General features: G+C 47.6%; 1 protein-coding gene across 1 annotated transcript in view; it reads left to right on the top strand.

Moving 5' to 3' along the window:
- LOC144790850 (maestro heat-like repeat-containing protein family member 2A) overlaps positions 1 to 27,678 on the top strand; it is a 93,470-nt gene that overhangs the window by 52,473 nt on the left and 13,319 nt on the right. The window contains exons 13-14 of the mRNA XM_078665515.1: positions 9,508 to 9,627; positions 10,572 to 10,670. Coding sequence (XP_078521641.1) covers positions 9,508 to 9,627; positions 10,572 to 10,670 — 219 coding nt within the window. The remainder of the gene's footprint in view (positions 1 to 9,507; positions 9,628 to 10,571; positions 10,671 to 27,678) is intronic.

The following is a 27,678-nucleotide window of genomic DNA, read 5'->3' as shown; positions in this document are numbered from 1 at the left end:
AAAGAAAACACTCAGTAAACAAATGTTTTGTATGTTTGGTTCAATGTGTCACCAGAATCGATTTTCCAACTCACTGTATCATAGTGTCTCTAAAGGTAGACATGCGCATGCTATTTTTGGCGCTGACCAGTCACCACAACGTGAAAGAAGTGAAAAACACACAAGTACATATAATATAACAGAATAAGCAAGTGAACATACATGGAACAGACAAAATAAACCAATCTGTGTTCGTGTTACTCAGCGTATCATAAGTGATTGGTTGTCCTCCATTGTGAGTGACGGGTCTTACCCTTTGGATCAATTAATTATGCCCTATAGGTCAAAAGCAGAGGGTAGTGCTCAGCTGCTGACAGTGGAAAGAGCTATGATGGTCAGTAAAAAGAAACAGTAAATCAAGTGGACCCAAATGACTTAGTGTTAAAAGAAAAAGAAAACGTTTTCAAGAGAAGCAACCATACTCACATGGTTTCTGCACGGAGAGCACAAGAGACCTACCCTCCTCTGCTCGCCTGGCTCGAGACTGAGCAGAGGAGAAGACCTGTCATTGAAGGTACGGGCAATTGGAGCGATTGTCCTCAGGTGTGGTGTGGGCAGCAGCTGGAAGGAGTGATGACCTAGTGGACAATGAGGAGAGGAGAGGAGGGGAGGGGCGAGTTTGAGCCAAAAGGAGTGAGTTTCTCACGTGCTGATGTAACAGAGGTATCATGCCTCAGTGGCGCCTATCTCGGAGTGTGCAGTGGTTAAAAGCTGGGCATCCCAAAGTCATCCATGGTTTTTGTAAGGTGGCCTCTAAGTAGTAAACTAAGACAGTTGAATGTTTTGTTAATCAAGGGTAATGGTCAGAGAAATGTATAGTAAACCTAAGTACTCTTGCATATACAGTGATGGAGAGCAAATCAGGTGCACATAACTCCTAGCGATCCCTCATGGTGGAATCTAGGCATATTGGCATCTGTGTTCATGTTGGAAATCTAGGCCACCTCATGTAATAAGTAACACGAGGCGGCCAAGTGGTCTATTCCCAATGGATTAGGATGCTTGGTGAGCACTATTGGGAATTGTCAAATGAGTAGAAGAGGAAAGAGAAGAGATAGGCTGGAGCCAATAGGAGCAAGCCCCTCATGTGCTTGTGTAGCAAAAGTATCATCCCTCTGTGGTGGACATCTTGGAGTGTGTAGCGGTCAAATGCAGGCCGACCAAAGTTGTCAATGGTATTAGTAAGGCGGCTTCTGATGGATACAACTGCCAGTGGATTCCTCACCTTGTGAATATCCCCCTGCGTCAGCAACGTTCGGAAAATTCTTTGTAGCTCGCCGGCGTGGACAACGTTACAGGAACGCACGACATCGCGCGCGGCTCCGCGGACGTCACCGACTCCATAATTTGCCTACGCCGACGTGATGACATCAGTTCCCTTTTTTCCACGTCGTCGACGCTAACGGTTTCAGAGAACCTCTGTAGCTGTTAGTAACTTTGTTACTGTTTTTCTCTGTTTGGTGTCTTCTTGCTTCTTTGTTTCTCGCTGAAGATGTCGTCTAAGAAGACCGGGTTCAAGCCATGTGGGGAGTGCGGCAAGATGATGTCGATTACGGACCCGCGCGAGGATTGTATCTGGTGCCTGAGTTCGGACCACGATGTCAAAGGCTGTTCTTTGTGTAAGAAGTTGAACCCGAAGGCTCTTTGAGAGAGGGAAGCAAAACTTCTGGTGGTGAAGTTGAAAGGTAGAAAGGAGAAGAAGACTTCGAGATCGCGTTCGAGTAGGGCGAGGTCGAAGTTGAGGTCGAGGTCGAGGTCCCGTACGGCGTCGCCTTCGAGGTCGTCATCTGGTCATGCTTCGAGGTCAACAAAGAAGACGCATAAGAAGCGAAGGCATGGATCTCGACATCACTCCGGTAAGGACTCGGAGTCGAGACCGAAGTCGCCTAAGAGGAGGCATAGAAAAGATGAGGTGTCTCCTTCACCTGGTGTTCCAGAAGGTGAGGCTTCGCCCTTGGAGTTGCCAGTGCGTTCTCCGGCTCCGGTATCAGATCCCTCTCCACGACGTCCCCGGCTCGAGAGGAAGAAGAGGCTCCATTACCTGAGGGCTCGATGACTCCAGTCCATTCGCCTGTGGAAGAGGAGGCAAATCTGGAACCTCCGAGAGAGCATCCTGTGGGTCCTTACCCGCCCTTCCCAGCTCCAGGTCAAGACCCTACTTCGTTTTTAAACGCAATGTATGGAGTCTACTCGAGAGCTTTGTACCCCTCTGGTGCACCTTCGGGTCCCATGGGTCCATTGGCATATAATTTAGTAGTTCCCCACTCCTATGCTCCAGCTCCTTTTATGCCATTTATGCCGGCGCCGGCTTCGCCTTGGCATTTCTCGGCGCCTCCGAGGTCATCGACGCCGATTCCATCGTCGCCGGCTCCGACTCGACCTCGTGAGCAGCGACCTGGGCTTCCAGATCCGATCTCGACGCCGGCACCGGCTCCGTCGGAGTCGGCCACGGATCCGATGGCGCGACTCTTGAAGGAGAGATCAAGGCGAGAAGCTCAGCGCCTTATAGAGGAGCAAAGATTTAGAGAGGCTGAGGCTGAGGTGGAAGAAGGTGAGCTTCAGAGGACTATTTTGATGATTTGAGGGATGCTAGTGGTTTGGAGCTTTCCCCTGAATGGGAGCTGTCCTCTGTATCTGATGCCCCTTCAAAGGACGTTGCACCATACCATGTGGTCATCAAAAAAGCTGCAGATCTTTTAAATTTGACTTTGCCTACAGCTGAATACAAGTCTAATCTTTTGACTTAGGTCCTCCATTCCCCATCTTCAGTTGTGGAACCATTGCTTCCTTTTAATGAGGCTTTGACTGAGCCTATATTGGAGGTTTGAAACAGGCCTCTTACAGCTCCTGCAGTGGCTAAGGGTGTTGCAAGGAGGTGTAGGGTAGCACCTGGTGATCCTGAGTTTCTATCCTCACATCCTTTGCCTGGAAGTCTGGTTATACAGGCAGCCTGTTCGAAGAAGACTGTTGGTGCTTTCCCTCAAGTGCCTGGGATAAGGAGTCCAAGAAACAGGATCAGACTGCAAAGAAGATTTTCTCTTCGGCAAGTATGGCTCTAAAATCGACCAATGCCACATGTCTCTTGGGGAGATATATACATGCCCTGATGGACTCTGTACGGCAGTTGGCTCCTAAAATTCCTGAGGACAGCAGGAAGGATTTTAATGAGGTGTTGGCCGATACACAGGCGGCTGCACGTCAAGTGATTCAAAGTGGTCTTGACACTGCTGATTCAGTTGCTCGCATTATGGGAACTTCTGTTGCCTCTAGAAGGGCTGCCTGGCTGAAGTCATCTGACTTTTCTGCGGACGTTCAGGCAGCCTTGTTGGATTTCCCATTTGATGGTGCTGGACTATTTGGCAAAAAATCTGATCCAGCTTTGGAAAGATTTAAGGACAGTAGGACTACTGCCAGATCTTTGGGGCTGCAGTCCAGAGGCTCTGCGACTAAGAGGTATAGAGGTTTTGGACGTTCGTCCTTTCGTCCCTACCGTCAAACTCAACAGCAGCAGCAAAAGCAAAATCCACTATATAAATCCTACAGGGGCAAACAATGAGCTTGTCCTCGAGGACACCAAGCCTCCTCCTCCTCTTCCCAACCCCCTTCACCATCAGCAAAGCAGCCCTAGATCCGCCATTCCGGATCATGCGGGTCCTGTAGGGGGTCGGCTTACCCATTTTCTACGGGATTGGGAATCGGTTACATCAGATCTTTGGGTTCTCAATCTTGAAGAGAATGGGTATGCCTTTCCCTTTTGGTAATTTCCTCCAGATTACCCTCCTTGCCAAGGATTTTGCTCAGAGGACCGCCTACTTCTCTGCAGGAGGAAGTCCTGTCACTGTTACGAAAGGGTGCGATAGAGGTGGTTCCGGAGCAGGAAAGGGGTCAGGGATGCTACTCCCGGTATTTCCTGATTCCCAAGAAGGGTGGCAGACTTCGTCCAATCTTGGATCTTAGGATCTTGAACCTTTACCTGAAACAGGAGAAGTTCAAGATGCTCACCCTTGCTCAGGTTCTTCAGGCGCTGCTGGAAGAGGACTGAATGGTGTCGATCGACTTGCAGGATGCTTATTTCCATATTCCTATCCTGAAGTCGCACAGAAAGGATCTCCGTTTCACGGTGGGATCGCAACATTACCAGTTTGCGGTCCTTCCGTTTGATCTTACTACTGAACCTCGAGTTTTCACCAAGGTGATGGCTGTGGTTGTAGCACATCTCAGAAGGTCAGGGATACCTCTATTCCCGTATCTGGGCGATTGGTTGATCAAAGCAGAATCTTCAGAGACAGTGCTCCATCATCTGCAAGTCACAACTCAGTTGTTGTACAGGTTGGGTTTTTCAATAAATGTACCCAAATCTCACCTGGTGCCCTCCCAGCGCAACCTGTTCATAGGTGCGGTACTGGACACAACTGTATGTCGAGCATTCCCTCCACCTCAAAGGATTCTCGACATACAGGGAATGGTTCCTTTATTTCACAATGGAGCGGTCGTTCCAGTCCTGAAGGTCCTTCGCCTGCTCGGTCTGATGCCTTCCTGCATTCTGTTGGTCAACCATGCACGCTGGCACATGAGGGCACTCCAGTGGTGTCTCCGCAGGCAGTGGTATCAACACAACAGGGATCTCAGGGAGTCTGTGAGGATTTCCAGAGAAGCTGCAGCGGATGTATCTTGGTGGAGCGTGGAAGGCAATCTGTCTCAAGGAAAGCCTTTCCATCTACCTCCATCGGTTGCAACGGTGATAACGGATGCATCCACTCTAGGGTGGGGTGCTCATCTGGGGGATCTGGAGATCAAGAGGAAAGGTTGCTTCACATCAACCTTCTAGAGTTGCGGGCGATACGTCTAGCACTCAAGGCCTTTCTCCCTTCCCTTCGCGGGTGGTCGGTTCAAGTTCTGACGGACAACACCACCGCGATGCGGTATGTCAACAAAAAGGGAGGAGTGGGGTCGCAGTGTCTCTGCAGAGAGGCTCTGCGTCTCTGGTCCTGGGTTTAGGACCATCAGATTTGTCTGATGGCATATCATCTGGCCGGAGTTCTGAATGTGCGTGCAGACAGTCTCAGTCGGCAGTTCTTGGCCGACCACGAGTGGAGGCTTCATCCAGAGGTAGTTTGTCACGTCTTTCGGACGTGGGGAACTTCTCAGGTGGACCTGTTCGCCACTCACGAGAATGCTCACTGCCCGTCATTCTGCAGTCTTCAGTATCCGATGCTGGGAGCTTTGGGGGACGCGTTTCAGTTGTGTTGGGGCTCACAACTCCTTTACGCGTTTCCTCCCATACCATTGATTCCTCGGGTTCTGAGAAAGATTCGCCAAGACCGGGCCCAAGTCATATTGATCGCCCCGGATTGGCCAAGAAGGGTGTGGTACACAGATCTTCTCCACCTCTCCTCGTGCCCGCCGCTCCGTCTCCCTCTCAGGGCAGATCTCCTCTCTCAGATGGAGGGGCAGGTTCTACACCCCCACCTCCAGACCTTACACCTTCATGCCTGGAGATTGAAAGGGGCAACCTGAATTCCTTTTCTCTCCCACATGATGTGGTAGATGTCATTCTATCGGCCAGACGTGACTCCACCAAGTCTATCTATTCTTATAGGTGGTCTCGGTTTGTTTCCTGGTGTGGGGAGAAATCCATCAATCCTTTGAGGGCTCGTTTATCAGCTATACTTCAATTTGCTCTTTCTTTAGCGCAGCAAGGGCTTGCTGTTCCTACAGTCAAAGGTTATCTTTCGGCTTTGTCTGCATTTCTCTTCCTGCCGGATCAGCCGTCCTTATTTAAGTCTCCTGTTGTTTTAAGATTTCTAAAGGGCCTTAGAATACATTTCCTCCTACTCCCTTTATTGTACCTCAATGGGACTTGAATCTGGTGCTTACTGTGTTCTCCTTTCGAACCTTTGCACAAGTGTCCCTTGAGACTCTTGTCTTTTAAGACGGTCTTCCTGGTTGCTATTACCTCGGCAAGGAGGGTAAGTGAGCTTCAAGCTCTTAGTTCGAAGCCCCCATTCTTGACCATTCATGCTGAACGAATGGTTCTTAGGACCAGGGCTGCTTTTCTGCCTAAGGTGGTAACTCCCTTCCATCTAGGACAGTCTATTACCCTTCCTACCTTCTATCCTCCCCCTCACCCTTTCAAGGAGGAGGAACGGCTTCACCGTCTGGACCCTAAGAGTGCGGTGAGCTTTTATCTTGATAAGACAAAGGACTATCGAGTGGATGACCAGTTGTTTGTTGGATTTGCTGGCAGTAGAAAAGGAAGAGCTGTGCACAAGCGCACACTTTCGAGATGGATTATTCTATGCATCAAGATCTGCTACGCCCTGGCTGGTAAGGAACCTCCAGAGGGTATAAGAGCTCATTCTACTAGAGCTAAGTCATCAACATCTGCTTTGTCTAGGGGTGTTCCTATAGAGGACATTTGTAGAGAGGCAACTTGGGCCTCCCTCCACACTTTCGCGAAGCATTACTGCTTGGATACCGAAGTGAGGAGGGACGGCCACTTTGCGCGTTCTGTCCTTCAGGACTTTCTGGTATAGAGGAGTAGACACCGTCCTCCAGGAGTGGGGACTGCTGTGGGAATCTACTCACAAGGTGAGGAATCCACTGGCAGATGTATCCATCAGAAGAACAAATTACTTACCTTCGGTAACGCTTTTTCTGGTGGATACAGTATCTGCCTGTGGATTCCTCACATGCCCACCCGGCTCCCCGTTGTCCACTCTTCTGTACCTGAATTTCTGTTCATGTTTTTTTAATGTATACATGTTATCCTCAAAGGAAGTGTGTTCTTGTACATGATTTACTATGTTATATTCACACTATGTGTGTTAACTTGACTAGTTTGTACTGTGTATACTGTGTATATATCTATTGTTGTTGGTTCGTCCGTGTGCCTCGAAGGCACGGAAAAAAGGGCGGAACTGATGTCATCACGCCAGCGTAGGCCTATTATGGAGTCGGTGACGTCAGCGCAGCCGCGCGCGATGTCGTGCGTTCCTGTGACGTCGTCCACGCCGGCGAGCTACAAAGAATTTTCCGAACGTTGCTGACTCAGGGGGATATTCACAAGGCGAGGAATCCACAGGCAGATACTGTATCTACCAGAAAAAGCGTTACCGAAGGTAAGTAACTTGTTCATCTCAAACAGTAGACTAAGACAGTTACATGGTTTCTTATTGGAGGGTACCACCTCATTGGTATCAACAGAATCATTTGTGTTACTGAAGAAGAGACCAATGCCAAGTCGCAAAATGCTTATCATAAGCACTGCTTAGTGTGGTGTCTGGGACTCCATAGCCGGGCATTCCATATGTGACATGGTGTCAATGGTGATATGGTATATCAGGTCCCATGTATGAAGAAAATGTCAATCCAGCCATAGTAAGAGAGTATCTGATTTCACAGGGGACTGAATTACACCTCGCACTAGAGGATTGTATCTTTCAAACCTTTGCTGTTGGTGGAGAGGCATAAAATCCACCCTTGCTCCATTCTGAAAAGGTTTAAAGGGCTCCATGAATTAATAGCTTCCCAAATGATCTGCCGGAGGTCATCTGGAGAGTGGTTGGAGTTGGAAAAGTGATGGCACATTTTTGTAGTGCTGTGTCTGCAGCATATGTTGCTCCAGTGCTCCATTATTCTTGGTTCGATAGCGCTCGTGGTCATTCCCGCGTAATGAAGGCCACAAAGGCAGGTGATCAGGTAAACACAGTTTTTTGTACTGCAGTTACTGTGACTTTTCTGTTTCCAGGCGAATTGGGGACCCAACCTGACCTCTTAGGAATGTTTAGTCAGTGGGCATACCCCGTAGGACCCACAGGGATAGTGCCCTGTGACAGGTGGTAAGGCCCACAAGGTGTTCTGCATGTGGGACTGTTGAATATGAGGTCTGGTGTTTACCAGGAGGTCCTTCAGTTTCTGGGTACACTTAAAAGCGAATCATGGCTCTGGAATCTCAAGGGGCCCAGTGCGTCATCACTCCTTCCCACGGTCGCATGCACCCCACCCAAGGACAATCACTACAATTACCTGCACCTTAAAAGACGGGTCTTCTCCCCTGCTCAGTCTCAATCCAGATGAACAGAGGATGGTAGGTCTCCTGTGCTCTCTGCACAGAAACCACATGAGTATGGTTGCATCTCTTGAAAACTCTGTTTTTATTTTTTTTCTCACCCCAAGGCAATTTGGGTCCCCTTGACTTGCTGTTTCTTTATGTTGACTATCATTGTTCTTTCCACAGTTAGCAGCTGAGTGCTACACTCTGCTTTTGACCTATGGGTCACTGATCCAAAGGGTAAGACCCTTCACTCACTCCTGAGGACAACTTGTGATACACTGTGTAACAGCAACACAGATTGGTTTTATGTTGTCTGTTGCCTGTATGTCCACTTGCCTGTTCTGTTATATTGCATGTACTAGTGTGTTTTTTACTTCCTTCACATTGTGGCGACTGATCAGCCATAACAATAGCATGCACATACAGTGTCCCGGAAAAGCGATCCTGGAGACACATTGGCCCATACATGCAAAACATTTGTTTACTGTGTGTTTTCTTCAATTTCTCATTTTTTTTCTAAGTTGGACGATCAATTTTAAACTTTTTGAACAAAGGTATTTTTTTTTAGGGGATTACCTACACTTTATATCACATTTTAGATGTGGGGTAGGGTTAGCTCTCCCTTTTTTAGGTCCTGAAGAAGTGGTACAGATACTTTTTGGGCCAACAGGCAAGAAACACGTTGACCTGACCACATTCACAGATTTAGGCTACTTGGATACATTACTCCGTGTAGTCGCCCGTACCAAATTATGTTTTTTTTAAAACCTGCCAAGGAAACCATCAGTTTAAAGTCCAGTTGAATACCTCTTTTTAGCCTCTCTTCATTTCACTATACACATTCACTCAACCTCACACTTTCAAAACGCCCTCACACTGGCACTTTCATCAGATGGCAAAAATAAAAAGATCTCTGCTAAAGCGACCCTTCGTGGGGCCCATAGGGCATTGCATTGCCAGCCCTATGAAGAACACCCTTGATGATGAGACTTTACATGCTCATGGATTTGTGAAGGCACCAAGAAAAAATCCTTAGGATTCCCCTTTCTTTGTCCGCCTTTCTTTCTACTTTGTTTTCTGAAAGGAGCAGTATTTCCACTGGTTTCTGCATTAGCACTTTCAGAGCCTTGGTACTGGACCTTCATTGGCTCACATTACCCCTCACTTCCTTGTTTTGAATCATATTAAGGCCATATACAAATCTCTACAATGTCCAGAAAATATAACTATACTATACATAAGATAACAAACATTTCACTCAACTTATTAAGTGCTATTTGAAAGTGAGAGACAAATATGTGTGTAGAGTGAATCAAAGATGAATACTCCAATATAAGTAAGACTTTCATAGAGTGAGCAGGAGATGCTGTATATTCTTAACTCAGACTGTCTTTAATTCACTCCCATATTAGGGTTTTATTTTCCAGTGCCTTGGTAAGTGCATGGCCAGCTGTGATGATACTGCACAGATTTTACCCTTCCTTCGAAGCATGTTCAAATCTACTAGGTTCATCGCTACGCCTTACCATGCAGTAAGTATCAAGTGCATTTCTTACAATTATCATAGATTTATTTCCCTAGGGTATTTCACCCTGTACCGCCACAACAAAAACAAGTTGAGAAGGTAGTCATATGGGCTGTGGAGCATCTGGATGTACATTGTGTAGGTTTGTAACTTCATGCATAGAGCTTGATGGTAAATTATTGATGACCGGTGAAACATTCCTCACTCAGTACTTCCTCTCACCCAAAAGTGTGATTTTGTACTTCGTGCAAAGCCAAATTATAGTAGAGTGAAACCCCTCTACAGAGTAGATGAGGACCAAGTTAGCAGAAACTAAATGTAGAGCTCCCTTTTTCAGGTGACTAATAATGTATTTCATCAGGGATAGTTAGGAGCCTCTTTAGGTGATCTCTCTTGATAGAAGCCAGTGTTTGAACAAGATAAATCAAGTTTAATCATTGTTGCAGATAAAGTGGTGAAAGACATAAAGCTATGTGACGGCTTTGAAATGACTCTCTCAGAAAGGCCTTCAAAATAGACAACAGTAGACATGAGGAAGAAAGGATAAGCACTGCTTCTAAAGAAATCGCACTCCTTTGTTGTAAAGAAGGCTTGTGTATTGAACTGTCCTTGCAGTTCCTTTATGTGAAACACCAGAGAGAACAAAGTGACAGAAAACAAATAGTGACAAAACTCTCATCTTATTGTCCAAAGATGCTTTTTAAGTAGCATGGTAAAGGCCCTCCAGCATAGCTGTATAAAGGTATCCTTAAATCATGCTTTCAGGCCACTGAATATATTTGCTTTACTAGTTGACAATCATTCACCAATATCAGCTGTAAACACTGAATGTGAAATCAAGAACCAGCTTTATCCTTTCTTTCTAATATGAAATCTCTTGTACTAAATGTCTGTGTTTGGTTAATGTCTATTGTCCCCCTGAGGCTGTGATTTGTCTTTCCCTATTTGCAGGGCATAGTAATTGGTTTCCAAACATGTGCCAAGGTTCATCCTTTCGCATGCCGGCAGGTACTTGAAGCGTACAAGGGTTGTCTTTCTGACATTGAGCTGGTAAGAACCATGCATCTCTTTCTGTCTCATATTTTAAACTTTCCTCAGCAGCGACGGTTCACATTTAATAAATGTATTTTACAATTAGATAAAAGGTTACGAGAAAGAAAAGCTAAAATATGTCTAAAGACGTAATTCCGAAAACAAAACTGTATCAAATAAATGGCCAGTGCAGCTTCCATTCCTCATGTGTATATAACATTTGTTGAAGAAATTTAGAAATTTGTTTAGAAAATTTATTTTGAAGGGGCTTATGATACCAAATGCAACAATCTCTTAAATTTACCATAAAAACAAGTCATTCAACCTTTACTTTCTCCTTTGAGTTACTCATGACTTCAGAAGTAATAGAGCACCAACGGAAATGCAACCCTCCAAGACAACTTACATTTAGGAATGTGGGTGTTCAATACAAGACCGGGTCTAAGACCAGGCACTGGACTCAAGGGGGGAGTGGTACTCGATATCAAACAACAGGCCTGGGTAAAGGCTGGGCTCTGTATCTACAGAATACAGTTACATTGAGGAAAGGTATGCAGCTGAGTCCATATTCTATAGCACACAGCTTACTGTGTTCTACACTCCTACTGAAATGGTGACTGGCCCGGGCCAGGAGGCAACCGGCACCAGCACTGGTGTGTTGTGTTACAGTACTACCTCTCGTGTCTGAGGATGGGCCTTCATGAGGCCAACGTGAACAACCCACCCTGACACATGGGTAAGGCAGTGTGATTGCGTTGTAGGGGCAGAGAACCACACATGTCCCCTATGCCTAGGACAAGGCGAGGGAGGATCATTGTATTTGGGGGCTGGGTGACACTGAGGCCAGGGTTGATTAAGGCAGCCGGGTAAGGCAATATTCACTGGATCATTGGTTTTGCAGGGCATTTTGTTTGTGGCGTTCCTGCCGCCTTTGAGGTTGTGTGTGTGTGTGTGTGTGTGTGTGAATAAGAGTTAGCGTGAGGGTAATGGTACACATTAAAGTTAGGTGTAGAGTTAATGTAAGCATAAAGGATAGAGATTGACTTCAGGTTGCGTATATTGTGCCAGTTACGGAACAGTTCTTGTTTAATGTTAGTCTTAGAGATGGGAAACGGCCATTACAACGAAGCCTTTACAACAAAATCGTTAACGACGCATGCAGTACAACGCATGCATGGTTAACACGAAAGCCTTTACCACGCATACCTTTACTACGAGGTTTATAGTAAAGGTATATGTGGTAAAGGTAAAAAGTAGAAAAAGGGGGTCTTGGGGGGGTCTCCGCCCCAAAAAAGAAACTCACCTGAAGTCACGTCGGGTATCAGCGTCGTTTAAGAGAAAACGGAAAATAAACTTCTGCTTTCTTCTAACGACGTATGACGTCACCACGCTAGTAATTGTGGTAAATGTTATGCGTGGTAAACGAATTCCGTTGTAACGCATGCGTGGTAAAGGCATGCGTTGCAACGGAATTCGTTGTAACGTCATATATTCCTTAGAGATAACTTTATGGCTAGAGATGAAGTATGGGCATGATACAGGGTTAGGGTAAAGAATTTTGTTCAGCATACTTTGCTGGAATGAACTAGGTTCAGGTCTATGAAAAGTGGTGGGTATATTATCTTCCTAGTGTTAGGGGGTTTGGGTTTCGGTTATAGTACATAATAGTAATAGGCAAGTGATAGTGATAGCATTATGGTTAGGCATAGGATTTTGTATTTGTGTACTTTACAACAAGAATAAAATCCTATAAAATCATTTTCAGATACTTATACAGCATTAACATTTGAAATATCAGTTTCTCACTTTTCTTTTTGTATTTTTTTCCTCAATATTTAATTTCTAAATTTTAACCTAAATACCACTGGCAGGGGACAAGTGTCTTTTGAGCAGACAGGTGCATGAGGTAGTGCTGCCCAAAAGTTCTTTGACACCATAATTCAACTTTGAGTGAATAATTTATGTTGCCTGCGCCACCACAATTGTCTAGCACAGAAAAAGAATTGTGTTTAAACGTTATCATAACCAACAGCCATTACACATCCCTCACTTATTTCACAGTACATTGCGTACCAGGGCAAGTGGAAGCTGAACTCCAATAAATGCGGCAATAGCTATGACAAAAAATGTGTTTGTTAAGGCATGAAACCTATGAGCTGCACCCTTTAACACCTTCAATGCTACAGGAGATTTTCCTCCTGTGCTGAATGATCTGTAAATCCATTGTTCATGACGAGCTCAGCTCGTCATAAGCACACGACCAGTGTACTGCATGACGAGCTGAGCTCGTCATGAGCATGGAAGGGGTTAAATGAAATAAAAATAAGCTGTATAAGTCCATAAATGATTGTTGGACTTGGCCCTAATGGCAGGTTCACCCCTAATTTTTTTGTTTTTAGTGTATGATCTGTGTTAGTGATTTTTGGGTCTCTGCGCACTTTTTCCCTGTGTCCCAGGGTAAAGTGCGTGCATGTAGTATGGCTGGCCTGCCCTCCCATAGGAATGCATTGGGAATGTGTGTGTCCATGTTAGTTCCTGATGCGTGGGGAGTGCAGGCTCGAGTTTGGTATGTGTGAACTCGTGAGAATGAATGCTGCGCGATGGTATGTGCGGCTTGTATCTGTCTAGTAGGGAAGTGCTACTTCTAGACATTGATGTGTGTGTGCAGTGAGGGTGCTGGAGCGTGACTGGCTTGAGCTGGCTGGCAAGCCTGGCTCCAGGAAGTCTGGGTGAGTCTGCCTGGTGGTGAGTGTGAGATTAGCATGCTGATGGCTGGGGAGGAGTGTACCTGTGTCCTGAATGAGGCTGGGTTTTCCCCTGACAATGCTGGCTCCGCCCCCCTGTAGTGCGACTGATGACCCTAGCCCTGCCAGTGAATAAAAGGGGTGGTTGGGCCATCAAGGGTGCTCCAAAGCCAGCTGCAATTGGTTTTCCCCCACCCTGCACCCTGAGACAAAGGATTTGTGAGTATAAGAAGGGGCTGTGTCCCCTTACAATTTGTTCTGCTGTTGGATCCTAGCTGAGGGGGCTGCTGCTGTTGCTGGGGCCAGGAGGACCGCCACTTGGACTGTCTCCCTGCCTGGAGACCCAGTGAGCTGGCTCTGGGCCCAGCCTTGCCCCCTGCCTGTCTCCAGACCTTGCTGGAGCTTTTGCTCTTGCCCTTGCGCTTAAGAGCACTTTATTTCTCCCCTTAGCGCTAAGGAGCGCTTTATTTTGATTATAGCGCTGGGCGCGCTGATGGTTCTGCCCCCGAGCGCTTACTAGCGATTTGCCCGGCCGAGCGAGTGCCCACCTCGCTTTATATTTTAATTGGAAGCCGGTGCCCACCCGGCATTGCCCCGTGTTATTTTAATTGTTTAAAAGCCATTGCCCACCCGGCATTGCCCGTGATCACCGCTGCAGCCCAGGGGCATTGAAACCGTTGCCGGGCCGCTGCCTAGTGCGACCCCGAAGTCCCGCCTCCATACCCCCAGGGCCGCGCTGTCATTGGCAGCCCCAGAGGAAGTCAGGCGGATTGCAGCGTGACGGGCCAGGCCAAAGAAGCAGGAAGCGGCCGGCGCGTCTTCCCGAGGCTCCCGAGTGAGAGGAGAGCCCCGGAGTGGCAGAAGAGCTGAGAGACCGCAGCGGAGCCCGCCCGCCTCCAGCGCAGCCCGGAGCAAGAGACCCGGTGAGTGGGGCCCGCAGTAAAGAATCGGGGAGAAGGGCGTCGGGGCACATTGCCGGTGCCTGCCCCTCCCCTCCAGTGTGTAGAGCCGGTTGAGGCTCTTGGGGCATTTGTTTTTAAGAGCCCACGAGGCTACAGGGACCCGCATTTGTTCTTTGAGCCCGAGAGGCTCCAGCCCAGTGATCTTTGAGCCCTAAGAGAGGCTCCACGCCCACAGTCAATTTACGAGCCTGCGAGGCTCGAGGAGGGCATTTCTGTATTGAGAGCCCAGAGAGGCTCCCGCCCACGTTTGTTCCAGAGCCCCGAGGCTCCCACGCAGTACTTGCCCTCACCTGTGTTCTTGAGCCCACGAGGCTCCAACGTTGATCATCTGTATTTACAACTGTCCAGCACTTAGTGGACAGTTGCTACGTTTAGGCTTTGTGTTCTTGGCTGCCTGCGCAGCCTTCCCTGACATTGGATTCAGGGCATTTCAGCCCTTGCGAGGCCAGTTGGCCTGAGGGACCGTTCTAGTGTTGTGCTATATGCACCCTGCGCAAGTTATGATTTACTTGCTTATGTGATCCCTTTGCTAAATGTGACATGCTTAGGTGATTGTTTATGTTTCTTCCCCTGTGCTAAAAGTGACCTGCATAGAGGAGTGGTTATGGTTTATTACCTTGGCTAAATGTGACTTGCTTAGGTGGTTGTGTTCTGCTTCTTTCCCTTTGCTAAATGTGACATGCATAGGTGAATGTATTTTTGATGCCTCATGTGCAATGTGTTTAATGCTTCGGTACCTGTGCTAAATGTGACTTGCTTAGGCGATTGCTTTTCTTCCCCTTTGCTAAAAGTAACCTGCTTAGAGGATTGTTTTAGGTTTCCTTCCCTTTGCTAGATGTGACATGCTTAGGTGATGGTGTTTTCCTTCCATAGGTCCTGATAATAAGGTCCTAGTACCCTGCGTGATTTTCCTACAGTGTTTAGGGTTGCGTAGGAGGTATTTACCCTTTACCAGGAAGTCCTGGTTGTGTGCTAGATGTAACTATTTTGTGTGCTACATTCATTATATGTTTATGTGCTAAGTGTTATACCTACAAGTATTATTTCTAAAAGTGCATTCCCCTGACAGTGGTCCAGGTGGCCCTGTCCTGTACATAATCCCTTGTAAATCCTGCCCGTGCCTGTTGGCACATTGTAAAGTGTGTGTCTTATCTAATGTGTTTTTATTATAATACAAAGGCTATTTTTTATATAACCTTGTGTGGAGTTTCCTTTGTGGTGGGCCTAGGGTGTTGTGGCTGGGGTGCGCGCGCAAACGCTTTACACATCGCCTCCGAGATTAGCCTTGCTGCTCGCGTCACGTAACCTAGAGGGTGAGCAGGGGTTATCTTGGTGTGTAACTCCCTTGCCCTGACTTGGGAGTGGTGGTCTCTGACTGACTTTGGCGAGAGCCCTGGCCAGCCGGGGATCCCGTTTCCAACATTGGTGGCAAGCGGTGCGGCTTGGACTTGCGTTTGCGCTGTACCACAATGGCGACAGGCCACACTACAAAACTCTACAATTTTAGATAACCACATTTGGGGATTATTGTTTTTGATGAAGATCAAGTATTTCTCCTCCTGAAGAGTGTAATTTTTGTGTCCAGTACATTTGTCCCCCGCCCTGCTTCCAGAGTTTGGTACCTGTGTCACTTATGGCCAGGTTGAGAAGTCAGGGGTGGTAGAAACTGCCTTACCGGTCCGAGGGGAGGGTGTGTGTGGATGAATGGTGTGTTACACTGGACAGAGGAGTGCAAGTTCTCTGAGATAGGCATCTTGCTGAATTTTTGTAATTGTATACTCCTGTTAAGCTCAGACCCCCAGGTTCCCTGTGTCAAACTCTTCTTGAGAACGTCCGCCAAAATTGAGCCTCTTTTTGATCTCTGTGGTCTTTTTAGGTACAGTAGGTCAGATTCTGTGAGGAGGGAGGCATGGAGGTGAGTGAGTCGGATACTCAGTCCCAGCTTAGGGACAGCCTGATCCAATGGCGAGAGGATTAGTGGGATCTTGAGCACAGTGAGAGAGAGAGGGCCCGGGCCGCACGCCATGAGGGTGGTGAGTCTGAGGGGAGCCCTGCGGAATGTGAGGATGATGAGGATGAGAATGAATGGGCGCCAGCAGATAGTGAGGACCCCATAGATAGGGAGTCCCTTGCTGGGTCCAGTGTCAGTACCAGCACCCCATCCCTTGTCCTGTCCCCAGAGGAGTGGTTGGATAGGAAGGAAGAGCAGGAGCATCAGCTAGCGATGGAACAGCTCAGGTTGGAGCACGCCAAGCTAGAGGCTGAAAGGGCCTTGTTCAGGGAGAAGGTAACCCTAGAGGGTGTGTTATCCCCTGAGTGCAATTTTAATTTTCTGGATTCCCCAGGGAGGGTTGAGTCCAGTGGTGGCAGCTATTTAAATGTTAGTGTAGACAGTCCCACTCCCAGTTCCCCGAGTATGGTACCTGTTTCCCCAGAAGAGGAGTTCAGGGTGAAATTCAGGAACCTTAGGACACCACCTCACCAGGAGTGGGGGTATTTTGTGGATGACTGTTCTGATGCAATGTGGGATTGGCTGATGGCTAACTCAGACAATGAGGTGGACGGAGTAGTCAATATGTTTCTCAAAGAACAGTTGCTCAGTGTTGTGTGTCCAGAGTTGCGCCAGCACCTGCTGAAGTTGAAATGTTTTTGTCCTTGGGACCTTGCAGAGGAAGCAGAGCGCTGGGAAAGTGCATGAGGTTCTTTAGAGTCACTGGTGAGTGATTCCAATAATAGTGGGTCAGGTGTCCTCCAGCCCAGCGTGGTGGAGGAGGGTGAGAGTAGCCCAGCTAGGTCCCAGTATAGTGAGGAGGGTGTAGGGGCTGACTGCCTGTCTCAGTGGAGCGGGAGTGAGTGTGTGACCGAGAGTACCCAGACGCCCGAAGCCCTGCCTCAGAGCCTGGATGGTTTCTTTAGGGAACACCAGGATAGGAACCTAGGCTTGCCTGTTAGTTCACTTGAGGGAGATCTCCTAGTGTGTAGAGGACCTGGAGCATCTGTAAGCGGAGCTTCTATGGTTCTAGAGTCTGGCAGTACCGCTCCGGTAGGGAGGGTACAGGAGTCCAGCGAAGAGAGTGATTGGGGGATAGTATGTGAGTCCCCAGAAGTCCTGGAGTGCCAGGCATTGGTTCCACCAAAGGTTTTAGACCAGAGGTTGGAAGGCCAGGTTCAGGATCCACCTGACCCGAAGGGTGAGACTACTGTAATCAGTGTCCTGACCAGTTCTTCTTCCAGAGGTACTGCCCCGGTTGGGAGGGAGCAGGACTCTGGAAGGGGGTGCAGAGGGTGGGAGAGCCCACCTCTGAACCCGGTTCAACCTGAGGGGTTAAACCCTAGGTTGGGAGAATGGTGTTTAGAGGGTACCCCTTGCAGGAGGAGGAGGAACCCTAGAAGAAGAGGTAGGGGGAGGAGAGCCTTCCCTGAGACTCCTGGTCCGCCTGAGGTTGTAGACCCTAGGCTGGAGAACCAGTGGCAGTCTAGCCCTGTCTTGCAAACAGGAAGGGTGGAGAATGGCTATTATGTGCCAGGGGTTACTACCCCCCACTTTGTGAGTAGGCAGGATCCAGTGGCACCTGGGTGGCCTAGGGCCTGGTCCTGGCCGAGGGCAGCTGGAGAGTACCAGTGGGGTACCCCAGTTAGTCCCTACAGTAGTTTTAGGAGGAATCCCAGAGGTTCACCATGGCGTAAAACAGGAGGGTGTCCCTGCAGTTGCGGGCCCGCATCCGTGTTTTATCGCCCCAAGCAGGGAAGTCCATCACGGTGGTGATTGGTCTGCCCTGCGTTTTGGCTGGAAGTGGGTTGTGTTGGACTTGGCCCTTATGGCAGGTTCACCCCTAATTTTTTTGTTTTTAGTGTATGATCTGTGTTAGTGATTTTTGGGTCTCTGCGCACTTTTTCCCTGTGTCTCAGGGTAAAGTGCGTGCGTGTAGTATGGTTGGCCTGCACTCCCATAGGAATGCATGGGGAATGTGTGTGTCCATGTTAGTTCCTGATGCGTGGGGAGTGCAGGCTCGAGTTTAGTATGTGTGAACTCGTGAGAATGAATGCTGCGCGATGGTATGTGCGGCTTGTATGTGTCTAGTAGGGAAGTGCTACTTCTAGACATTGATGTGTGTGTGCAGTGAGGGTGCTGGAGCATGATTGGCTGGAGCTGGCTCGCAAGCCTGGCTCCAGGAAGTCTGGGTGAGTCTGCCCGGTGGTGAGTGTGAGATTAGCATGCTGATGGCTGGGGAGGAGTGTACCTGTGTCCTGAATGAGGCTGGGTTTTCCCCTGACAATGCTGGCTCCGCCCCCCTGTAGTGCGAATGATGACCCTAGTAAGCATGGGCGGATTTTGCGGATCCACGATTCGCGGATTTAGCGGATCCACGGATCGTGGATCCGCAAAATCCGCCTATTTAGCGGATTCAGCGGATTTGCGGATTGGGGGCGGGGCTTCCTCGAGTGTGTGGGCGGGGCCAAACGGACGGGGCTTCCACGCGAGCGCACATGCCTCTTGTGTGTCTAAAAGGTCAGAGCAGCATCGATGGTATATTTGGGAAGAAGGCACATCTGCCCAGCCTCCCAACGCTCACGATTTTTTTGGGGCTGATGCATGAGTCACTGCATTTGCGCTTCAACTAGTTCCAGCGACCAAGTGTGTGTTACTATGCAATCGCGCCGAAGTGCGCAGGGGTCCCTTTAGTGAAATGTCCATCATAGTGGGTAAATGGCGGGAAGACGGTGCACACCTCGAGTGTGTGAGCGGGGCCAAACGGACGGGGCGTCCATGCGAGCATGCCTCTTGTGTGTATAAAAGGGCAGAGACCGATCAGAGCAGCAGATTAATTTTTGGGCTGATCAATGGGTCACTGAATTAAAGCTTCAACTAGGGCACCGTTGAAATAATTTACCATGGCGCCGGCAAGCTGCCAGCGCCTTCCTGCAATAGTTACTTAATTAGCTTCAACAGGAAGCTCCAACTGTTAAAATAAAGCAGGCGCTCGAGCCCCTGCTGTATCTTATCTATTAGAGCTTCCTGTCGAAGCTAATTAAGTAACCATTTGAGGATGGCGCTGGCAGCTTGCGGGCGCCATCGTAAATTATGCAGGCTTGAACTTTTGACCGCAAAATCCGCTCCGATCGCGGATTGCGGATTCTCGGTAAATCCGCGAGAGTTCGCGGATCGCGGATTTACCGAAAATCCGCAAAATCCGCGATCGGAGTGGATTTTGCGCTCATGCTTAGACCCTAGCCCTGCCAGTGAATGAAAGGGGTGGTTGGGCCATCAAGGGTGCTCCAAAGCCAGCTGCAACTGGTTTTCCCCCCACGCTGCACCCTGAGACAAAGGATTTGTGAGTATAAGAAGGGGCTGTGTCCCCTTACAATCTGTTCTGCTGTTGGATCCTAGCTGAGGGGGCTGCTGCTGTTGCTGGGGCCAGGAGGACCGCCACTTGGACTGTATCCCTGCCTGGAGACCCAGTGAGCTGGCTCTGGGCCCAGCCTTGCCCTCTGCCTGTCTCCAGACCTTGCTGGAGCTTTTGCTCTTGCCCTTGCGCTTAAGAGCGTTTTATTTCTCCCCTAAGCGCTAAGGAGCGCTTTATTTTGATTATAGCGCTGGGCGCGCTGATGGTTCTGCCCCCGAGCGCTTACTAGCGCTTTGCCCGGCCGAGCGAGTGCCCACCTCGCTTTATATTTTAATTGGAAGCCGGTGCCCACCCGGCATTGCCCCATGTTATTTTAATTGTTTAAAAGCCGGTGCCCACCCGGCATTGCCCGTGATCACCGCCGCAGCCCAGGGGCATTGAAACCGTTGCCGGGCCGCTGCCTAGTGCGACCCGGACGTCCCGCCTCCATACCCCAGGGCCGCGCTGTCATTGGCGGCCCCAGAGGAAGTCAGGCGGATTGCAGCGTGACGGGCCAGGCCAAAGAAGCAGGAAGCGGCCGGCGCGTCTTCCCGAGGCTCCTGAGTGAGAGGAGAGCCCAGGAGTGGCAGAAGAGCCGAGAGACCGCAGCGGAGCCCGCCCGCCTCCAGCGCAGCCCAGAGCAAGAGACCCGGTGAGTGGGGCCCGCAGTAAAGAATCGGGGAGGAGGGCGTCGGGTCACATTGCCGGTGCCCGCCCCTCCCCTCCTGTGTGTAGAGCCGGTTGAGGCTCTTGGGGCATTTGTTTTTAAGAGCCCACGAGGCTCCAGGGACCCGCATTTGTTCTTTGAGCCCGAGAGGCTCCAGCCCAGTGATCTTTGAGCCCTAAGAGAGGCTCCACGCCCACAGTTAATTTACGAGCCTGCGAGGCTCGAAGAGGGCATTTCTGTATTGAGAGCCCAGAGAGGCTCCCGCCCACGTTTGTTCCAGAGCCCCGAGGCTCCCACGCAGTACTTGCCCTCACCTGTGTTCTTGAGCCCACGAGGCTCCAACGTTGATCATCTGTATTTACAACTGTCCAGCACTTAGTGGACAGTTGCTACGTTTAGGCTTTGTGTTCTTGGCTGCCTGCGCAGCCTTCCCTGACATTGGATTCAGGGCATTTCAGCCCTTGCGAGGCCAGTTGGCCTGAGGGACCGTTCTAGTGTTGTGCTATATGCACCCTGCGCAAGTTATGATTTACTCGCTTATGTGATCCCTTTGCTAAATGTGACATGCTTAGGTGATTGTTTATGTTTCTTCCCCTGTGCTAAAAGTGACCTGCATAGAGGAGTGGTTATGGTTTATTACCTTGGCTAAATGTGACTTGCTTAGGAGGTTGTGTTCTGCTTCTTTCCCTTTGCTAAATGTGACATGCATAGGTGAATGTATTTTTGATGCCTCATGTGCAATGTGTTTAATGCTTCGGTACCTTTGCTAAATATGACTTGCTTAGGCGATTGCTTTTCTTCCCCTTTGCTAAAAGTAACCTGCTTAGAGGATTGTTTTAGGTTTCCTTCCCTTTGCTAGATGTGACATGCTTAGGTGATGGTGTTTCCCTTCCATAGGTCCTGATAATAAGGTCCTAGTTCCCTGCGTGATTTTCCTACAGTGTTTAGGGTTGCGTAGGAGGTATTTACCCTTTACCAGGAAGTCCTGGTTGTGTGCTAGATGTAACTATTTTGTGTGCTACATTCATTATATGTTTATGTGCTAAGTGTTATACCTACAAGTATTATTTCTAAAAGTGCATTCCCCTGACAGTGGTCCAGGTGGCGGTGTCCTGTACATAATCCCTTGTAAATCCTGCCGTGCCTGTTGGCACATTGTAAAATATGTGTCTTATCTAATGTGTTTTTATTATAATACAAAGGCTATTATTTATATAACCTTGTGTGGAGTTTCCTTTGTGGTGGGCCTAGGGTGTTGTGGCTGGGGTGCGCGCGCAAACGCTTTACACATCGCCTCCGAGATTAGCCTTGCTGCTCGCGTCACGTTACCTAGAGGGTGAGCAGGGGTTATCTTGGTGTGTAACTCCCTTGCCCTGACTTGGGAGTGGTGGTCTCTGACTGACTTTGGCGAGAGCCCTGGCAAGCCGGGGATCCCGTTTCCAACAATGATATTAAGTGTGATGGATCGATATCTGAAATTTAGGTTTTCGTTTGAAGTTTAGCAGTGCCCAGAAGCTGCATGAAGTCGTCACTAGATGGATGAAATTACTTTTTCCGACAGGTTAAAAATCTGCTTTCTGGCAAAGCTCTTAACTTACAAAAGTGGTTACTTCATAGGTCTTTGCTCTAGACAGCGCGTGTGCGCTGCTCTAACCAGCCTGCCCATAGGCTTCCCTTTAGCTGCCCCAATCGTCACTCCATTTGTCCGTGGTATGAATACATCATGCCTCTTCCTGTATTGAACCCCCCCTGAAAGCACCAGCCAATTACTTATGTGTTAACACAGTGGCCATTTTAGGTACTCATTTTGGGAATACTTTTTCCATAGTTTAGAACTACTGTGCACGGTGGTTACAGGCGCACTCTCTCGTTGATCTTGGAAATGCTTGTTTTTTTATTGTTATCTTGTGCTTTTATCTCAACACATAATTGGCTCAGGTTTGTTTTCCGTTTGTGGAGGTTCCGTTGTTCAGCAGGTGCCCCTTTATGGCCGCTGCTTCATTGATCTAAGGCACAGCTTTCCAAACTTTTTATGTTGGTGACACACCTTTTTATGAAAAAATGTTGAGTGACACGGTAACGGGCGTGCGCGCAACGAGCAAGCCCGAACCACCCAAGGGGTTCCCCAGAGAAATTTTTGAAAAAATATTGGGCAAATGGTGCATTTATAAGCACATTTGAGAAAGCAGGAAGGTTAATAAAGCAATTGTTAATCTGGTCTAACAAAGCCAGTGACTGGCAAAACTGAGTGTAAGCAAGGTTAGGTTTGTGCAAGCAACCTGCACCAAAGTTTGGAAAGATGTGCCTTAACCCCATGATATATTTTAAAACCCAGACTTTGCCACCAATTAAGCAGAACAGATTACTGCCTGATTTCTCCTTATTGTCAATTTCTTTGTGGTAGGGTTTTAAAAAATAAAGCGCTCATGCACAAGCACCTTGCACCATCGGTATTTCACTTTTTTGCATGGTTAAATTGATGCACTGGCGGCACAAGGGACATGTAAATAGGCCCTTAACTGTTTAATTGAGGCCCAGATTTTGTGTCTGGCTTGTGTCAAACTTTTTGGCACAACCCGAATGGAAAAATCAATTCGTTAAATATTGTAATGCGCTCAAATGTACTCATGATAGACCTGCTTAACATATGTGAGGTCTTAATCTCTGATCTCACTTTCTGTAAGCTCATGAGTTGTGATGCCACTTCCTGCAATGTCACCTGTGATGTCACAAGCTGTGATGTAACTTCATGCGATGCCATGCACCATGATGTCACTTGCATACTGCCACACACACACCCCCACCCACACACACACCCATCCACAGCCCCCCACATACACACACACAACCCACACAGCCCCACACACACACACCCACACAGCCCCACACACACACAACCCACACAAACACACACACAACCCCACACCCCCACACAACCCCACACCCCCCACACACAACCCCACACACCCCCAAACACACACAACCCCACACACACACCCACACAACCTCACACAACCCCACACCCCCACACAACCCCACACCCCCACACAACTCCACACACACAACCCCACACGTCGCGATCACTAAGTGAGGGATGGCTACCACCCTAGGCATGCTAAAATAATTATGCTTATCACCTGTTTTTCTGATATGAGCCATTGCTTTTTCTGAGAGTGACTATACCAGCTACCTTGACATTGGCCTCTTCTCTGACCTCGTGAATAAACAGCTGGTTCAGAATACAGGAGCTACATCCATCATCTTCCACCTCTAAGTCATCGATCACGTCCAGCCAGCAACATTTATGCCCACATGCATCAAGCGTTTTTGCATTCGCAAACGGTGCGAATCGCAAAATTAGGCCGTTTGCGAATGCAAAAACCTTTTTTGGGATGCATGATTTTTTTTTCATTTTTCTCAATTTCAGAAATCGCAATTTTTTGCGATTTCTTAAATTGCTATAGCATTTAAGAAATCGCAAATTTTGCGATTTCTTAAATGCTATGCATGATTTTTTTTAAATTGCGAATTCGCAATTAGGAAGGGGAAAATTACCATGAAGTAAACCTTCATGGTAATTTGCGAAAAGTTTTAAAAATGCACAAAAGTTCATTTTTGAAACTTATATTTTACACACACACATGCCCTTGGGACATGTGTGTGAGTAAAATGTACTTACGTGACATATCAGGGGTGCAGGGGGGGTCCTTTGAACCCCCCCTGCACCCTTGAAATTGCATTCTCATTTTGCGATTCCTTAATTGCGAATTCGTAAAATGAGAATGCCTTCCCATTGATTCCTATGGGCCTCTAGGCCCATAGGAATCAATGTAATGCGATGCAAAAACTTTTGCAATTTCTTGATGCATAGGATTTTGCAATTCCTAAATTGCGATTCCTTAATTTTCGCAATTTAGGAATCGCAAATTCCTACAATGATGCATGTGGGTGTTAGTGTCTGGCATTTGCTCTTAGAGTTGAAATCTGTGCACTGTGCGTTACCCCAAGACCTCTCTTGGACCCAAGATAAAATCCAGTCTTAAACATAGAATCAGCTGACCCCTTTCCCTCACAACCCTTGGATAACAACATTACTATCTGCCACACAAGTCTGCTAATCTGCTGTTTAAATCCCTCCACTAATAATTCTCTGACACAATCTTATTTTTATGTGACAAACCTGATGACATTTTTTCTTCTGCACAATTTCTGATACCTTATCAAACACGTCTGATAGATAGAAAGGCACTTACATTTAAATAAAAAACAAATACTTCAGCCACAGGCATGCCCTTTTAGATTGCTTAGCCACCCCAGCTCCAATCTGGTACTAACAGATGTATTTTCATTAATTGTACCCGTGCTCTAGAATTCACTTCTGGATAACATCAAGGAGGTAGATTTTCAACTGCATGCAGAAAGAAATGAGTAGTTGCAGGGTTAGGAGGAACCGTACTTTTGGGTGTCAGTGCGGAAACTCAACATTGAGGCACAGATGAGTAAAGCCAGTGCTGTTCAATGAATTTGTTTTTAATAGGAGAGAGCTTTTCCGTTCAGTTTATCGCAGTAGGTTCCCCATGAGCCTTTTAAATAATGAACATGAAGTTTAAATATTGTTTGACGTATTGGCTACTGTCTTAGGTTATTATAAGGTTTTGCTACTTGCTTCTTGTTTTTGCCATGTTTAACTCATAGCTGCGAGTTGAAGTTTCAGTGAGCGTGCAGGAAATTAAAGTACACCAATAATATATATTACCGAGAAGCCCTGGGTTCTGCCTTCTGCGCGCACGTCCTTCTATTCATGCTGTCTGGCTCCCCGTCGGAGAGGAGACGGCAAACAGAAGATTTAGCGATTTAAAAGTGCCCCAAAATGTCCCAGCAAGGTCACACGCTCAGGGCCGTGAGCAGCACTCCCGGAGGTGGGGTGGGGGTCAATACTTACTAGAGCTCCTGTCCACGAGGCTCCTCTCTGCAGCTCGCGACACACCTACGTGTGGGTTGCGACACACTAACGTGTCGCGCCACACAGATTGGAAAGCTGTGATCTAAGGGGTAACACAAAGAAATTGGAATTTCAACAGCACAATGCCTGTCGTGTAAAAAGCTGTTTTTCTGTAGTGAGAGCATAATTCTGACAATGCCCAATGCTGTGTTGGCTAAAACACCGCTTCTAAGTTGTGAAAATCAAATAGGAGCGCTCAGTCAGATCACATTGGAAGCAAGCCTGCCTATAGGACCTGGCAGTAAGATCTTAGATGGGACCAAGCAAGATGTGAAAACATGGGGTACACGGTGCATAGGGCTCCAGTCTTCTCTGCAGGTTTCGTTCTCACCCAGCAGAAACATTCAGTTTACTCGTATACTTTCTTTCTGCTCTCCTCCTTCTGACTCTGCGCACATGTTCATGTTTAACAGCCTGAACACCATAATAATAATAATAATGTATGTTTTAATTTATAGCTCATGTAACTGCATTTTTGTATTTTCATAGCATTGCTGCACGTCTTGCAGATAATGTTTTTAACAACCCAGGCACAAATAGATATCACATAGGCCGAGGGCTTTAAGTGGGCTGGGTCTTGCTGGTGCACCAGCAGTTCTAAAAAGCAAGTGCTGGGACGGGTCTTTAACGGGGTCTCCATTTTTGCCCGCACCCTCCAGGCAGAAACCTCCATTTTGTCTGATTCCTCTTTTTTGCTGGAATGTCTGCTCTGATCCCGCTGCTTAAGGGAAGTTCCTTGCTACAGGGAAGCATGGGTCTTTTACCATTGCAACATACTCTGCAGAACAGCAATATAATGCAGAGTACATTATTACAGTGTTCACTACAAATGACATTAACTGTCATTGTCCTCTACTAGGGAAGGTTTCTGCCCTTCATGTGCTTGTATACTTCTGCAATTAAGGCAACGATTATGCTTACATGCTGTTGTTGCACAAAAGGACATATGACTAGCCAGGCCACACCAAGGTCACGTTATGCTTTTTTCTTTCTTTTTTTTCTGACAGTTTATATAGTGTAAACTTGGCCCTAGCGCACTAAAGGGCTTTACATGTAAACCATATATTTTTACATGACAACTGTTCTGCAGGAAGAAAAACTTTGAGTGTGTAATCGAGGTATTGAAGCATATATTTTGTTAAACACCAGGGTTGTTAAAAATAAGTTGTGCAGGAAAAAAAGTTTTGAGAGAAAGGCAAGGGCTTTACTTGGATATCCTGCGTTAAACTCAGGAAAAACAGAAGGTGGCCTATTTAAACTAACCTTTTCAAATCCTCTCTTTGATAACCAGCCCCCATTGAAAGAGAAAAGACTTAAAAGGAAACAAATTATTTAAAAAGGGCATGGAAATGTTCACCCTCAGATATAGCCAATGGAAATACACACCATTGACAAAGCTGACAACCTTGGCTTGTTGTATCAGCCATGTAACTTGCTGTATTATATATCTGGGTGCAATGACAGCAGCTCCAAAATACTTGTGGGGAGGCACACTATACAGAAGCACATATTATTAGCTTACATGTTTTAAGCCACATCCGTAATCTTCTTGCCACGCCCCTTTCAGGGACCCACCAGTTTTTTCCTACCACTTGAGGGAGAGGTGTGGCGCCGCGGCCAGGGCGACTGACGCTGGAATCTGGGGACCACGGTTCGATCCCCGGCTCCAGCGGCAGGTTAGCCCAGCACCATGTGACTCGGGGCAATAGCTCGCTTAATCTTCCCGACGGCCCCCAGCGCCTAGAGACCCTTACGGGTGATTGTGCGCTTTACAAATGTGGACTTTACTTTACTTTTACTTGAAGTCCTGCATAGGCCTTTCGTCGTAGGCCAGGGTTTATTTAATGAAGCATGCTACAAACAGTAACTTGCTACATTTAATTTTTTTTCTTTCTGAGCATGATGAGCTGCCAACTGTGGTAGACTTTTATGTTTATGGTAATTCAGCATTAGTCGTATCATATTGGAAATTTGTATAACACGCCCTGTCATCCGGGTCTGCCGCAAATTGCTGGAATCTTTGTTTCAATTGTTTTGAGGCTAGTCTTGTTTATTATTCTATGATTCTACCTCCTGTGGCCTTGCACCCCTCAAACTGCAGTGGAATTGAAAGTGTGAGCATTTAATTGTCCCTTTCCACCGCCCACCTGGGCTCTGCAGGTAGGGCCTTTTCCTGCAAAGTGTGGCCCGCACTGAAGTGGCCTCCCACTCTGTGCACTGCCTGGTCAATAAAACCTGAACATTGCCTATTTTTCTCAGAAAGTAAA

The sequence above is a fragment of the Lissotriton helveticus genome, chromosome 11 (assembly GCF_964261635.1).
Source record: "Lissotriton helveticus chromosome 11, aLisHel1.1, whole genome shotgun sequence".
NCBI lineage: Eukaryota > Metazoa > Chordata > Amphibia > Caudata > Salamandridae > Lissotriton > Lissotriton helveticus.
The sequence above is the reverse complement of the archived record's forward strand: the minus strand, read 5'-3'. Positions and strand labels throughout refer to the sequence as shown.